The sequence below is a fragment of the Thermobia domestica genome, chromosome 6 (assembly GCF_964235325.1).
Source record: "Thermobia domestica chromosome 6, izTheDome1.hap1.1, whole genome shotgun sequence".
Classification (NCBI taxonomy): Eukaryota; Metazoa; Arthropoda; class Insecta; order Zygentoma; family Lepismatidae; genus Thermobia; species Thermobia domestica.
In genome coordinates this window covers 264,854,588-264,868,063 of record NC_137459.1, presented here as the reverse complement: position 1 = coordinate 264,868,063, position 13,476 = coordinate 264,854,588, and the positions used below count along the sequence as shown (strand labels likewise).

Here is a 13,476-nt window from a genome sequence, read left to right as displayed (position 1 = left end):
GGATGATGGGTCTGTGGATTTATCGCCTTTGTTATCAAGGGATTCTGGTTTCGAGTTCAAATGAAGAACAATATCTCTCGAGTGCAAACTGAGTAGTGGTTCGGATCTCACTTTAAGCTGTAGGTCCCGTTCTTCATAACCCCGCTGTTATGTCCTTAAACATAGAAAGACGAAGGTGGTTCAAATTTGCCCGCACTTTCTTTTTCTCTTTGCCCGAACAAATGAATTTTACAACGTTTGAAATTTTTTGTATTTTCTTCTGTAATCTAAACTTAAATTTAGTTTTATTAGAAAGCACATTATTGTGGTAGTTTTTTTTTTTAGCGCAGGTGACTAAATACTTTTTTTTCAGCAACTTAGAAATGTTAAGAGAAGTAAAGTTTTACTTTAAAAGGATCATTGTAAACTTATCTATTCTTTGAATGGATGACTAAATTAACATAATCTACTTTTATACATTGAGCAAACGTAATACTCTCAGGTTTAGTATAGTAACTTGTCTACACAGGCTAATGTATTTAAAGCTACTTCATGTCTGCTAACCAAATTCGGTAGTAGTCTGTACTGGGACCTATATTTGTAATATTTCCTATTAAAATAAAATTTCACAAGTCTTAAAATAATTTTACAACTCATATTTATTAGTAGCAGTCATTAAATAACTTTAAAATACATTAGTAGGCTTAAAATTGGAATTTACAACCGCGAGCAAAATTGACCCCTTTAGTCTTTCACGTGACCAATTATAGTTTAGTCTTCCTAGGGTTAATGTTAAGATACACAGATGACTAATGATAGTGAATGATTATGAAGGAATTAGTGGCATGAGAACGGGAAAACCCTCACGAATATGATATTGTCCATCATAAACTCATGAGGCCGGAGATTGAACCAGAGATCCGTCGCACCAAAAGACAACGTTCTACCTCTGAGCAATCAACCCTTTCCTTCCGCAGTGCTGATGAATGATGTCATACTCTAATGACCTGGTCATAATTCTCCAACGTAGTGGTCTTCTACACACGTCTTCCTAATTGTTCCCCATTTTTTCCCCCAAGATTTCTGATTAAATGAACAGCGAAATCATATTTAAATAAAATCTTTGAGTTTTGTCCCACAGTTATGCGGGGCAGCCTAAAGCAAACGGTGATGATGAGAATGAATTAAACGATGGAGTGAAGACAGTGGAGGGGAACAGTAGAACCCTGAGAAAACCCACGCACACGGTGTTTTTCCACCACAAACGTACACTCATGTCCAAAATTATTGTCGCATGTCTATAAATCTGTTGTAGGAATAAAATTTGACAACGATTCGCCCTGTATTTCTTATAATGTTGGTATGTGTATAATCGGCAAAGACATGTATGTGGCAAATTTCATGTCAAAAGAGCAGTAAGTAGGAACAATAAAACGAAAATAAAACTTTCTTGTCCATTTGTCCATTCTAATTTACGTGCTTATAATTCTTTCCCTATAAAATTTTCCACAAATACACATTTCTCGATTATACACATAGTATCGGTATTAAAAGAATCCTGCAAAATCATTATCAAATTATATTCTTACAAGAAGACAGTTATAGATATGCGACAATCATTTTGGACATGAATGTACATTTTATTGTTTCAATGATTTGTGAAATAATATGTTTTCTAGTTATAATAACACCTTCAAAACAATATTTCCTAAAATTTATTGCAGATATCAGAATGGTATTTGGTCAAATGCAATCTGCTTTAGCTGACCTTAGTGAAAGAGTATGTTCCGTCGAGAAGAAGGTCGACACACTTCTAAGTAATGGTGTGAGTGTGAAAGCAGAGTTCATAAACGAAGAATCCGAACTTCTTGGCCTTCTGCCTCTGCGAACGTTGGATGATTTTCAAACATTTGAGAGAAAGCTTGAAGATTCTAACTTCGGAAAGAAATATGTAAGTGTCCTATCAAAACTGTACAAGTTGTGAAGGAGGTTTCAAATCTTTGTTATATCTTTTAATTTACGTTTTTTTGGAACATCTCTCTTTTGACTAAATGTTAGCATCAACTTCATTTTTGCCAATTTAACCATTATCATGTGCATTAGCTATGGACTATAATTTTGATCAACTTGCCACTCATACTTGCTAATATAGTCATTTAGGCGGCAATTAAACCTTTGCAGTAATTTTTTTTAGAAAATATGAAAAACCTAAAAAAGTAGTTTATCTTGGTATTTTTCTAATTCTGTTTAAAACAGCACTTACATTGTCACAGTAGATTAGATATCTTTTATCAGTCTCACCTATCCGTCACGGTAAATGGGGATTCCTGGATCTGGTTTCTCCAGTCAATTTGTTTGATTAGTTTCTAACGTATTTTTAGTTTGGGTTCGTTTTTTCTTGTTGAGAGGCGTGCATGTGTATGTATATATTTTTGTGATAGATCAATAGTGTTATCAAGACATACATTTGAAGTTGAAAATAATTCAAGAAATTTTATTACTTATAGTCAATGAAGGAACAAATTGTATTGTGAAACTGATTTGAGGATATCAAAAGATAAATAATAGAACATCCTTGTAAACTAGTAGACAAAAAGTACCAAATCTTTACTTTCTTTATTCCTAAATTCTGTTACCTATAATTTAAGGTAAGTTGAGCCATTTTTAGCTAGTTTCTGTGCGTCATTTAGCTATTTTCTGACACTACTTGTTGGCAGCACTGATTAACGCAATGTTTCTTGTTACTTTTGGAAGTGTATGTAATTTCCATATACATACACACACACGCATGCACACACACACACACACACATATATATATATATATATATATATATATATATATATATATATATATATATATAATTTTTTTCTAATTCGAACGGACAATGGTCCTTTTAAATAACCGCTATTCCGATATAAAGCTGAAAGTTACCAAATAAATCCCAGGCAAACAGTTTTTGTTAGTCACGTAGCCCATTTGATACGGCCTTCTATGAAACTCAGAACCCCACGCCCTTCTTTTTTCACTAGTATCATTCATGCTTCGGTTTTTTTTTTTTTTTTTTTGCCACTGGTAGAAAAACATAACAATATGGACCCTTATATATATTGTTTTTCTTTTCGATTTCAGTATGCATTAGATCTAAATAATTTCCATTCTTTCAGGTAAAAGTATTACTGTCAATTGGTGATTAGGATTTAAAAGGTTTCGTTCACAATGCAATAAGAAGAACTTTGTGCGACAAGCTCGCAATGGAATTCTCCTACTCTGGCAGGAAATCAAGCATCATGAAACAAAAAGCACACCTTTGGGTCCACCCAGATATGCAAAAGGATCCACAGTAAGTTGATTTGAAAAGTTGTACTGAAATATTTAACTTCATTTATTTATTTATGCTAGTAACCATACAAAATTCCAGTTTGCTAATTACTAAGTCTTACTTCTCTCGTACTGGACTTGTGTTCTCATATTAGTATGTCCCAAGCAATCAGAAGTAATTCTTCACGAATAAAGTATGCTTTGAGTACTTTAGGGTGCTTTTACTGTCAAGTAGTAAAATATGTAAATGTGTTCACCCTTACTGGGTGAATATAACATCTGTGTAGAATATATAGGAAATTCAATAACTGATCCAACACTACATTGTAAACAAAGCTTTACTGGCAAAGTACACATTTAAACAAATCTTTGCTTGAAAAGGCATTCAAAAATAATTTGTAAGGTGTACGGAAAACCTAAAACCAAATAAAAGTCCAAGGTAGAAATGATTCCAGGGCTAAATAAAATCAATATTGTCAACGAATTTAAATTGAAGTACAGTGTAGGAATCACTACTGTGAAGTATAATTTTGCACCAGACTTTTCGTGTATACCTGTAAACTTGATACTGTCTACCAAACGAATATAACTTCGTTGGGTTGGCAACACTGTTAGTCTGGTAGTATTACATAGTATGCCAAACGGTGTCCCCTGCCGATATTTTAAAGGGGTAAAATTTCAGAGCTCTTTGTCTAACACTAGAACGCAGATAAAACACTAGAGGAACATAGCTTTCGAAGTTACCATAATTCCAGTATAAAAAGAGAAAAATTGCAGGCTTTCAAGACGGCGAATAGTCAAACTTTCGTTTTTCTGTCGTCTTCATCTTTCAATTTTTCGTGACAACGAAGTTAACCAAAACCTAATGTGTTTTTTGTAGTGTTATTTATGGCGACTTTAAACGTTGACTCAAAACCATATCACCACTAAGGGCACCGGAAGAAAGTCATGTTACAATTGTATCGAAAAATGTAACTTCTCCATTATATAATATACCAAAAGTGTGGTGGAAGATAACTTTCTATATTACCCTTACAGAAAATTCACAAAATAGGGGCCTAGCTTAGGTGACTTGAAAAAATAATATAGGAATTAGTTTAAGCTCTAGGTATCCATGTTTACAAACCATACCATAATTCCGTAAAGCTATTTAAGAGGGAGATTTATTTCAAATGACAGTTTTTTAAAGAATAAAAATCGCTATTATTTGCTTGAAATTCTATCTTTCTTTTCAGCTGCTGTTCGTAAGATGTACACCGACGCAACAGAAGAAATGGTGAAGGAAGTATTGGGTCTTTGGCTGCAGCAGGCGAAGCCTAGACTACTGCGTATGTAAGTATAGTTTTACCTATTTTCCTTACAATCACGAGAAAGGTCCTAAAGTTCTTACCATCACTAAATAAGCTAGGAATCTGCAACTTAGTCCATGGACGCGTTCTTCTCTACATATACGTTTTGTATTCACTACATTTCTCACATCTATAGGTCACTAGATCAATATCATATGCATAGAATTCTGTACATTTGGAGGAAAAAGAGATTTCCACCGTTTCAATGCCTCTTACTTTCCCGGACCCCAAAATATGAACATCTTATTATAATAGTAGTAATTCTCCCTTTTTTTTTCTTCCTTTTAGGATATGTATCATAAAACGCTTATGTAATAATTTTAAACGAGAAGTTCAAATATCGAATTCCATGTTTCAAATCTTAAAAGATTTAGATATACCGACATTTTATTAGAATAATTGTAATCCGCACCTTTTTTCTTCTCTCCACATCGTTTCTTTCCCTTTTTACTAACATGTCAAAAAAAAAGGGGGCTGAAACACGTGGCAAAGTATTTTAAATGAGAAATCGAAATATTGAACTTCAAATCTCTCACCTTAAGGGATTAAATACTTCACTATAATAATTATAATCCCCATCCATTTTTCTTTCCACCCCTTTTCTTACCTCTTAGGCATATTTCAAAAGCGCTGAAATTCTTATCTACTTATTTTAAAAAATATTCAAATACCAAATTTCATGTTTCAAACCTTCATAAATTCAGAGATTTCGACATCTTATAATAATTGTAATCCTCACTCCTTTTCTTTTCTTTCTCACCTTTTTTCTTTTTTTCCTTTGTACTAAAATATCAAAAACCGCTTAAATATGTCAAATTATTTGAAATGAGACATCCAAATATCAAATTTCAAGTCTGTAACCTTAAGGAATTCGGACATATGGTCATATTTTAAAAATACGTCCCACACCTATTTTCCTCCCCTTCCCGTCGAATTTGCAAAAGTCCTTCCTTAGTGGTATCCTACGTAACAAATCCCATGTACTGTCCATATTTAACGTGTCTATCTTAAGCGATTTGGCCTGTGCAAAGATCGGTCGGTCACTCAATCACTTAGGTCTGTATTTTATATAGCGAGATGAGTTCATTTTTACGCACTCATGTATTAATACACAGTGAAATGAGATAAAATGTTTACCTTGTATGTACTTATTATTTTATTATCCCTTATAATTTAGCAGCTTCCTGTTACTTTCCTCGGAGGGTGGACATTTTAACTAAAATCGAGATTCATTACTGTTTACATTTTTGTTTTCTTGTCTTCTGGAAGAAAGTACCTCTGTTAATTTTATTTTTTCATTACTCCTATCTGCTGAATGAAATCTTGTTTTTTTTAAGACTAACTTTTATTCCTTGATTAATTTTGGTGTTGATTACTTTTCTATACTGAAGGAAATTTCATTTTTTGAAAACTGCGATGTCACAGTAATAGAGAGATAGACACTTACTGTTATATTTGCCTTCTAAAAACATTTCCTACCTGCTGCATGAAAAACAGAAAGCAACTAACCTCTTTTTTTCTTGACTAATTTTAGTGTTATTTTACATCTTTTCTATCTATTGAACGAACTCATCTCTTGAGAGAAAAACTACAATACCACCCTCTTTCTTGATTGATTAGAGTTAATTACTTCTTTTCTATACTAAATAAAATCATCTTACATTCTGGAAAACTCTGCAATGCCATTGTAATAGAGAAATATGCAATTGCAGAATCTTCCAGACTATAAGATTATTTCGTTTAGTATAGAAACAAGCAATAAAGCACTATAATTAATTAAGATACAGAATGGTATTGTAGTTTTTTTTTCTCAGAAGATAAGGTTTCATTCAGGAGATAGAAAAGAAGTAAAATAACATTAAAATTAATCAAGAAATAGTTTTTTCCCCTAGAAGATAAAGACTTCAGCAGTTAGAAAATTTTGTTAAAAAACAAAATAATAGTAAATGCACATTTCTCTCTTACAAAGACATTCCCGAGTTTTTCGGAAGATAAGACCTCATTCAGTATGAAAAAGAAGTAATCAACACCAAAATTGAACAAGAAATAAAGGTTAATGTTTTATCCACATGATCAGCAGTGGCAGTAATAAAAAAATAAATTTAAAAAAATTAAGAGTAGTTCTTTTCCCCAAAGACAATAGGATGGAGCACGCCAAAGTATGAATATGCGTAAACACTCAACAACAAATTACCAGGAAAATAAATAGGGATACATAGGTCTTAAAATGCATTCAGAATTTGACTGGATTGAAGTAAATGAAGTGATTTTCCTGCCTTGTGCCATGTACACTGACAAATGTTTCTGCTTTCAAAGATGGAATATAAAGAACTAGGTCGATAGGTTGCAGGAGTATTTATTACTTCTCTATAATGAATTGTGAAACGACGCTAATGACCCCGACACGACGTTCCATGAATATGGGTCAAATAAACTTAGTGTTACAGTTACGGTAGTGAGTCATCCCTTCTTCATTTGATATGTATGACTAAGGCAATATGCATGTTTTCGTATCAGTGATTCTTGTGTTTTGAAAGAATGAAACGTTGCAAAGATGTATTCCTCCGCTGTAAGGCTCAGGATTAAAATCCATTTGTTTTACTGTCACAAATAATTCCGTGAATTGTTGCTCGACACCTCCTTACGTATTAGTCGCCAGTAACTTTTTCTTTTTAAGAGAAATATTTCATTGAACTTCTAAGGTATGTTCCAAACTCGTTGCAAAATGGTACGAAGTTGTCCGTGTACACGGTACCTAATTTAGTAAATTCTACACTTTTCCTGTGAATTGCGAACTACACTTTCCCATGCGTTCTGTTGTACATGACGCAGGATAACTTCTTGTAGGTCATCATCTATGATTTGTGTTGCCCCGTGAAGAATACAAGGTATATAGGTTCACACACTTATGGCCTATCTTTCCGGTGAATCGTGAGATCAGATTGCATTTCATACAAGGCATGGAGAGAAAATTAAAGAAATATGTAAATATTTGTTCTTCCATCTCTCAGTGATTTCTTATATCAGTGATCACTTCGTTTGTTTTTCGTAACGCCGTGCTTATACAACAGTACCGAGTGAGTCAATATGACATTTTCTGGATTTATCTCAACTGATGTTCTCACAGAACAATGCACGTTTTCAGCTAGGAAAAAAAACTTCTACTGAAAATTTACTGGCACTAGAACATTGAAATAAGTAAAGTGAATAAATACCATGCAGTGGTAGCAGTGATGAAACGAGTCACATACTTCGTGACTCGTGATCCCGAAGTAGTCAGATCCCTGACCCTGTATGACCCAGACAGATCCGTGCGATCCCGAGACGACTAAATATCAGACTATGGGAGAGTATGTTGTAATTGTAACAAACGCGATTCTTTCCTTTCAAGTGTTTCTTATGAGTGATCGTCAAAATTTAATCGAATAAGGTTGTAAAACGTAAAATGTATAATATAAGGGATGCCGCTGAACCGAAATAGTGTTTGCGTAATGTTTGTGTATAGTAGTGTTTAAAATTACTTTATTAATTTTCAGTATGTGAAGATGAATTATATTGTATTTGACATAGTCAAGACACTTTAAATAAGAAGTGTCACACTGCAAATCTAGCATCTGAATAGGTGAGCTCGATTAAGGAATATTAATTCACTATAAATATTCTACCGTAATGCTATAGAGATCATATTTGGAGTGCTTCCAAGCCATGGATCACCTGATCTGAGAAACGAGTGCCAGACTCTGTTGTCTTGTGTGGCACTTACTTCAAAGAATAAAATGTATTTTAATGAAAGCGTATTTATAAGGTAAACAATATAAATGTTTTCTTTTAACTGTGCAATCAATTACATGTTTTTCAGTACGTATTTATGATCGTTATTTTGCAGAGAACGAAGAAATTCAAAACCTGTAGTGGAAGGTGATACCATTGAAGTTAAGGAACCCAATTAAGGAAATAAGTTAGAAATTATACAAAAAAATGTAAATAAGTTCAATAAATAACATTGTAATACAAACTGATTGTTTTCATGGAACCTTATATCAGTTATTGCGTAGAATTTAGGGATAATTTATTTCAATTATGTAGTAGCAGCAGAATGCGAAATAATAACAGTTATGATCGGGGAGAGATAGGAGTAAATAAATAAGTAAAAAAGAAATTGCACTGGAAAGTTTTGAAATGAAGTTTTCATATATTGAACATCCAAAATTATTGAACTGTGTAAGGGTTAAGGATAATGCTTAACCACTAGGTTGTCCACTAACTACACAGACTTACTGTAAATAGTTTGTATACTTCTGACAGTGTCATTGTCGCCTTATCTCTCCAGTAAATTATTGAGGATGAATTTTATTCCAAAATTTTGAAGTGTGGGAATGGCCATCCTCAGTATTTCGCACTCTGTGTAGCAGTGGTTCTAGGATTTAATTTATATTTCTTTCTTTCCTGAAATCTGATAATTTAAAAGTTTGCTTAGCCCTTGACGCTTGTCTAGTGGTGTACGTCTTTGGTGCGCCTAGGGTCGTGGTCGATTCCCAGTGGAAGACCTTACAAACACTGAACGCATTACTGTTCGGATTCTACAGGTCAGTGTCTCATATAACGCTTCGTGCTGAAACGGGACGCTCAACTTCAAAATCAAACTGTCGTTAATGGTAAACTAATTGGGTGCTGATCTGCCAGGTCGCATAGTATATTCACCAAGGAACTCAGGAAAAGTGTTGCTTTCTATGTTGAGATAAGATACTAATCTCAATAGACTGGAGTATGAGGTATATATTCAACACCAATATTGTGTGAGACATGGATTTGTAATTTAACATGATATCTCAATAATGTTACTCAAAAATAAACCTGAACCTCGTGCTGCAAAGACGCATAATAGACGAAGGAAAGAAGCATAATACAGATTGTGAAAGTATACATATTTTGCTTTGATTTTGACCGAACACAACTATTCTTTTTCAGAACATTGCTTATGTAGGTTTAACAGTTCTTTCGTCCTCACCTTTACGTTTATTTTTGCAGGATTGTTGTCTATATGAGTTTGATTTCATTTTGTATAAGGTTTGATGTGAGGTCCAGTAGTGTCAATCTTGATACAGATTTATTTCTGCACGTGAGAAAATGATTCATCTGGTTGGCGTCATGTATAATGTTTGATGTGAAGGTTAGTATAATGTTCAGTGTGTAAGTTACATAAATGATGGTGTGTGTTCTTTTGCCATCTGAGGGTGTTTGGATATTGCCACCACTTTATTGGCATTCTTTTAAAAATATTGCAGAAACCATAGCTTACTACTATGTTTACTATTAATAGTAAGTATGGTATGGTTTCCCCTATATATATTTAAAAGAATGCCAATAAAGTGATGGCAATATCCAAACACCCTCAGATGACAAAAGAATACACACCATCATTTATGTAATTTACACATTGAACATTATACTAACCTACACATCAAACATTATACATGTCGCCAAGCAGATGAATCATTTTCTCACGTGCAGAAATAAATTTGTATCAAGCTTTACTGAGAAGCTTGCAATAAACGAGACATATTAAGCATGTGCTAAACTTGAAGTGGACAGCTTGAAATAAGCTTGAGATGACAAGCCTGTAGCAAGCATTATGTACCGAGTTTGATATAAACTTGAGGTAACAAGCCTGTAGCAAGCATTACGTACCAAGTTTGAAATAAACTTGAGGTAACAAGCCTGTAGCAAGCATTACGTACCAAGCTTGTAATAAACTTGAGCTGACAAGCTTGAAACAATCTTACAGTATAAGCCTACAATATGCTTGTCGCCTGTCAACTTCGTCGCTTGAATCAGCCTTGATATACGATTAAAGACTTGTCGTAACAAGCTTGGGACAAGCTTATATCCTTGTCACGACAAGCTTATATCATGCTTGTGGCAAGCTGTTTCTGCTATCTGGGTAGTGGGTTTCTGGGGAAGTTTCATGCTTCTTGCTCTTCGTTGTACTGGATCGTTCAGCTTAAAACGATTGTTTAGTTTCATCTTTGTTTTTCATTTTGTGGTATTCAAAATTACAAAGAAATATTATGTTTAAATAATCATAGCGTACTCTTTCTACCCCCTAAGTTAATGCTAATGAGGCCTTGCTCCCACTGAACTTTTTCGAACTGCATGTCATATGTATAACAGGTTTAGTTGAAATTAACCCAGGCGTTTTAGTGTTATGTTGAAATTCATATACGCATATATTCTTTCATGAATACATATATATTTAACAGCATTCTAGCAAACATATATTTTGGCAACAGATGGGGTTGTTGCTGAAATGCCGTCAAAGCAAATGGCACCCCTCCTTTTCCTTCGTTTTCCCCTGCATGTGGTCAAAGTTGGACAGCGCAGGAGGGGGATGGTTACGGCTGTAAATGGGACAGAAAAGTGAAATTCTTTTCTTTTGGCTAAAAGAGAAAGAGAACTGAAGAAAAAAATAAATAACAGGTACCAACATGATATCAGGCGTCCTACAACAGTCACAAACATACTATAGAGAACCAAAGCACTTGTCGTCTGTCTCTTTCTCAAAGGATTCTACCTATGGTAAATAACAGAATAGTGCGGGAAGAGTCTGATATAAAATGAAGAACCATGCCAATATTAAAAAAAACAAAAAAAAACGGGAGAGTCGATATTCTAATTTATTTAGGGCCTTCGTGGTTTTAAAAAAAACTTGGAATTGAAAGGAGAAAACGCAGACAAAGATCTGAAATGTATTGACAATGTGACTTTTTTAGTGGAATCCATTTCCTTATTTTCTTTTCAAAATATGACCAACAGATTTATCCTTTCTCTCGCCTTCACATTCCAGTGATCCTGGGTTCGATACCAGTGGCTGACCATCCTGAGTTTTTTCTATTACAACAGGAAAGGGCCGCAATGTTACATTCAGCCTTCGGGACCGGCTTAGAAGGACAGGAGGGAGCATATGCCCTGCTTGATGTTGGTTTTTATTTGCGGAAATAGACCACTTCATTAACAATAGAATTAAAAGATGTGTCACCTTCTTCAGATGTGTCACTCATGTCCAAAATTATTGTCGCATGTCTATAAATATGTTGTAGTAGGAATATAATTTGATAACGAATTCACCCGGTATTTCTTATAATGTTAGTATGTGTACAATCGGCAAAGACATGTGTGTGGCAAATTTCATGTCAAAAGAGCAGTAAATAAGAACAATAAAACGAAAATAAAACTTTCGGGTCCATTTAGCAGCATTTTGTTTTACTCATTGTAATTTTTGTATTTATAATTATTTTCCTATGAAATTTACCACATATACATTTCCCGATTGTACACATAGTATCAGTATTAAAAAGTACCCAGCAAAATCATTATTACATTATATTCTTACAAGACAGTTATAGATATGCGACAATCATTTTGGACATGAGTGTACAAGGACGTAACAGGTGTTTGTTTCAAACATTAAATAAGTGTTCGTATAAATTGAACTTATTTCCTGGCGTCATAGAACTAAGAACTGTCACGACGTAAGTCCGGTGACAATACAATATTCCATTGTTACTTTTATACTTTGCAATATATCTATTTATTTTAAAAGCAAATTTTAATATGTTTTTATTTTCAACTTTCTTATCCTAAAATAAATACTAGCCTTTAACCAGCCCTGGTTTCCCTGGTTGCATATCACTTTAGGATTTGGAAAATGTTTCCAACGAATAAAAAAATGATTAGAAAACCTTTTAAAGACATTCTTTTGTTAATCAATTCCCACTAAAAAGTTAAAAATAATTTTGTTTATGCAAGACTAAATAATAAGAATGGGGCGCGTCATTTTAAGAATTTACAAAGTAACTGTAAGCCTATATTACTGATGAGCAACATCTACATTTGAATTTGAATGTTTTATGGGCTTTAGACAATTGATTCAGACCGGGATACATGGGGGGGGGACAAAATGTTGGAAGCAAGTAGTCCAGTCCCTAGTTTGAATGCCTGGAATGAGTAAGGACTCTTCTCCCCTTGTTAAAACCTGCCGGAATAGGAAGCAATATCAAAGAAACACTGCTTCTAAAAGAGAGGGAGCGAACATACATAAATAGATAAGAGTCGGATTTAGGTTTAGTGGGGCCCCAAGCTGTTGAACGTAATGGGGTCCTTTATGTGTCCAGATGAATATAGGCACCCTACATACAGCAATGAAGAAACTAGAAATAATTTAGGAAGCAGGCTAGTAGAAGGAGCCCCATTAATTACATGAACGTAGGCTACACAGCAGGAAGCACTGTTGCTACGTATATATAAATTTTATTTTTTAAAATTTTCCTATATTTTAGAAATATATATCCAGTTTTTCTTTAGATTTTGGGGCCCCCAGGAGAGCGGGGCCCTAAGCTATAGCTTGTTTAGCTTATACGTAAATCCGGCACTGTAAATAGTATACATATACAGGCGCGGATCCTAGGGTGGCTATAGAGGCTATAGTCCCCCTTGATGCTCAGGTATACACTGGATAAAATGGGCTTCAATCCTGTTTATTCTGGATAAAGAGGCAAACTATGGTTTAGCTCCTTCCTTGATTATATCTTGGATCCTCCACTATATTATATATATATATATATATATATATATATGTGTGTGTGTGTGTGTATGTAATATGTGTGTGCAGTGGCGGCGGTTGGACGTTAAAAGTGGGGGCGACACATCATCTGAATATTTGTTTATAACTGTTAGTTTTCCTGGTTGTTTCTAAAACTTTGAAGAAAGGTTGTATAACTAATAGGATACCATCTTTTTAAGTTAAAATATCGTATACCGTATTTCATAT

General features: G+C 34.1%; 1 protein-coding gene across 1 annotated transcript; it reads left to right on the top strand.

Annotated features, from left to right (window-relative positions):
- The first annotated feature begins 840 nt into the window (after positions 1-840).
- Positions 841-8,637, top strand: LOC145687786 (uncharacterized). Its single transcript, XM_081761221.1, has 4 exons — positions 841-1,930; positions 3,147-3,322; positions 4,536-4,632; positions 8,536-8,637. The coding sequence occupies exons 1-2, from the start codon at positions 1,607-1,609 to the stop codon at positions 3,174-3,176; spliced, it is 354 nt and encodes a 117-aa protein (XP_081617347.1). The 5' UTR covers positions 841-1,606; the 3' UTR covers positions 3,177-3,322; positions 4,536-4,632; positions 8,536-8,637.
- Positions 8,638-13,476: the final 4,839 nt, after the last annotated feature.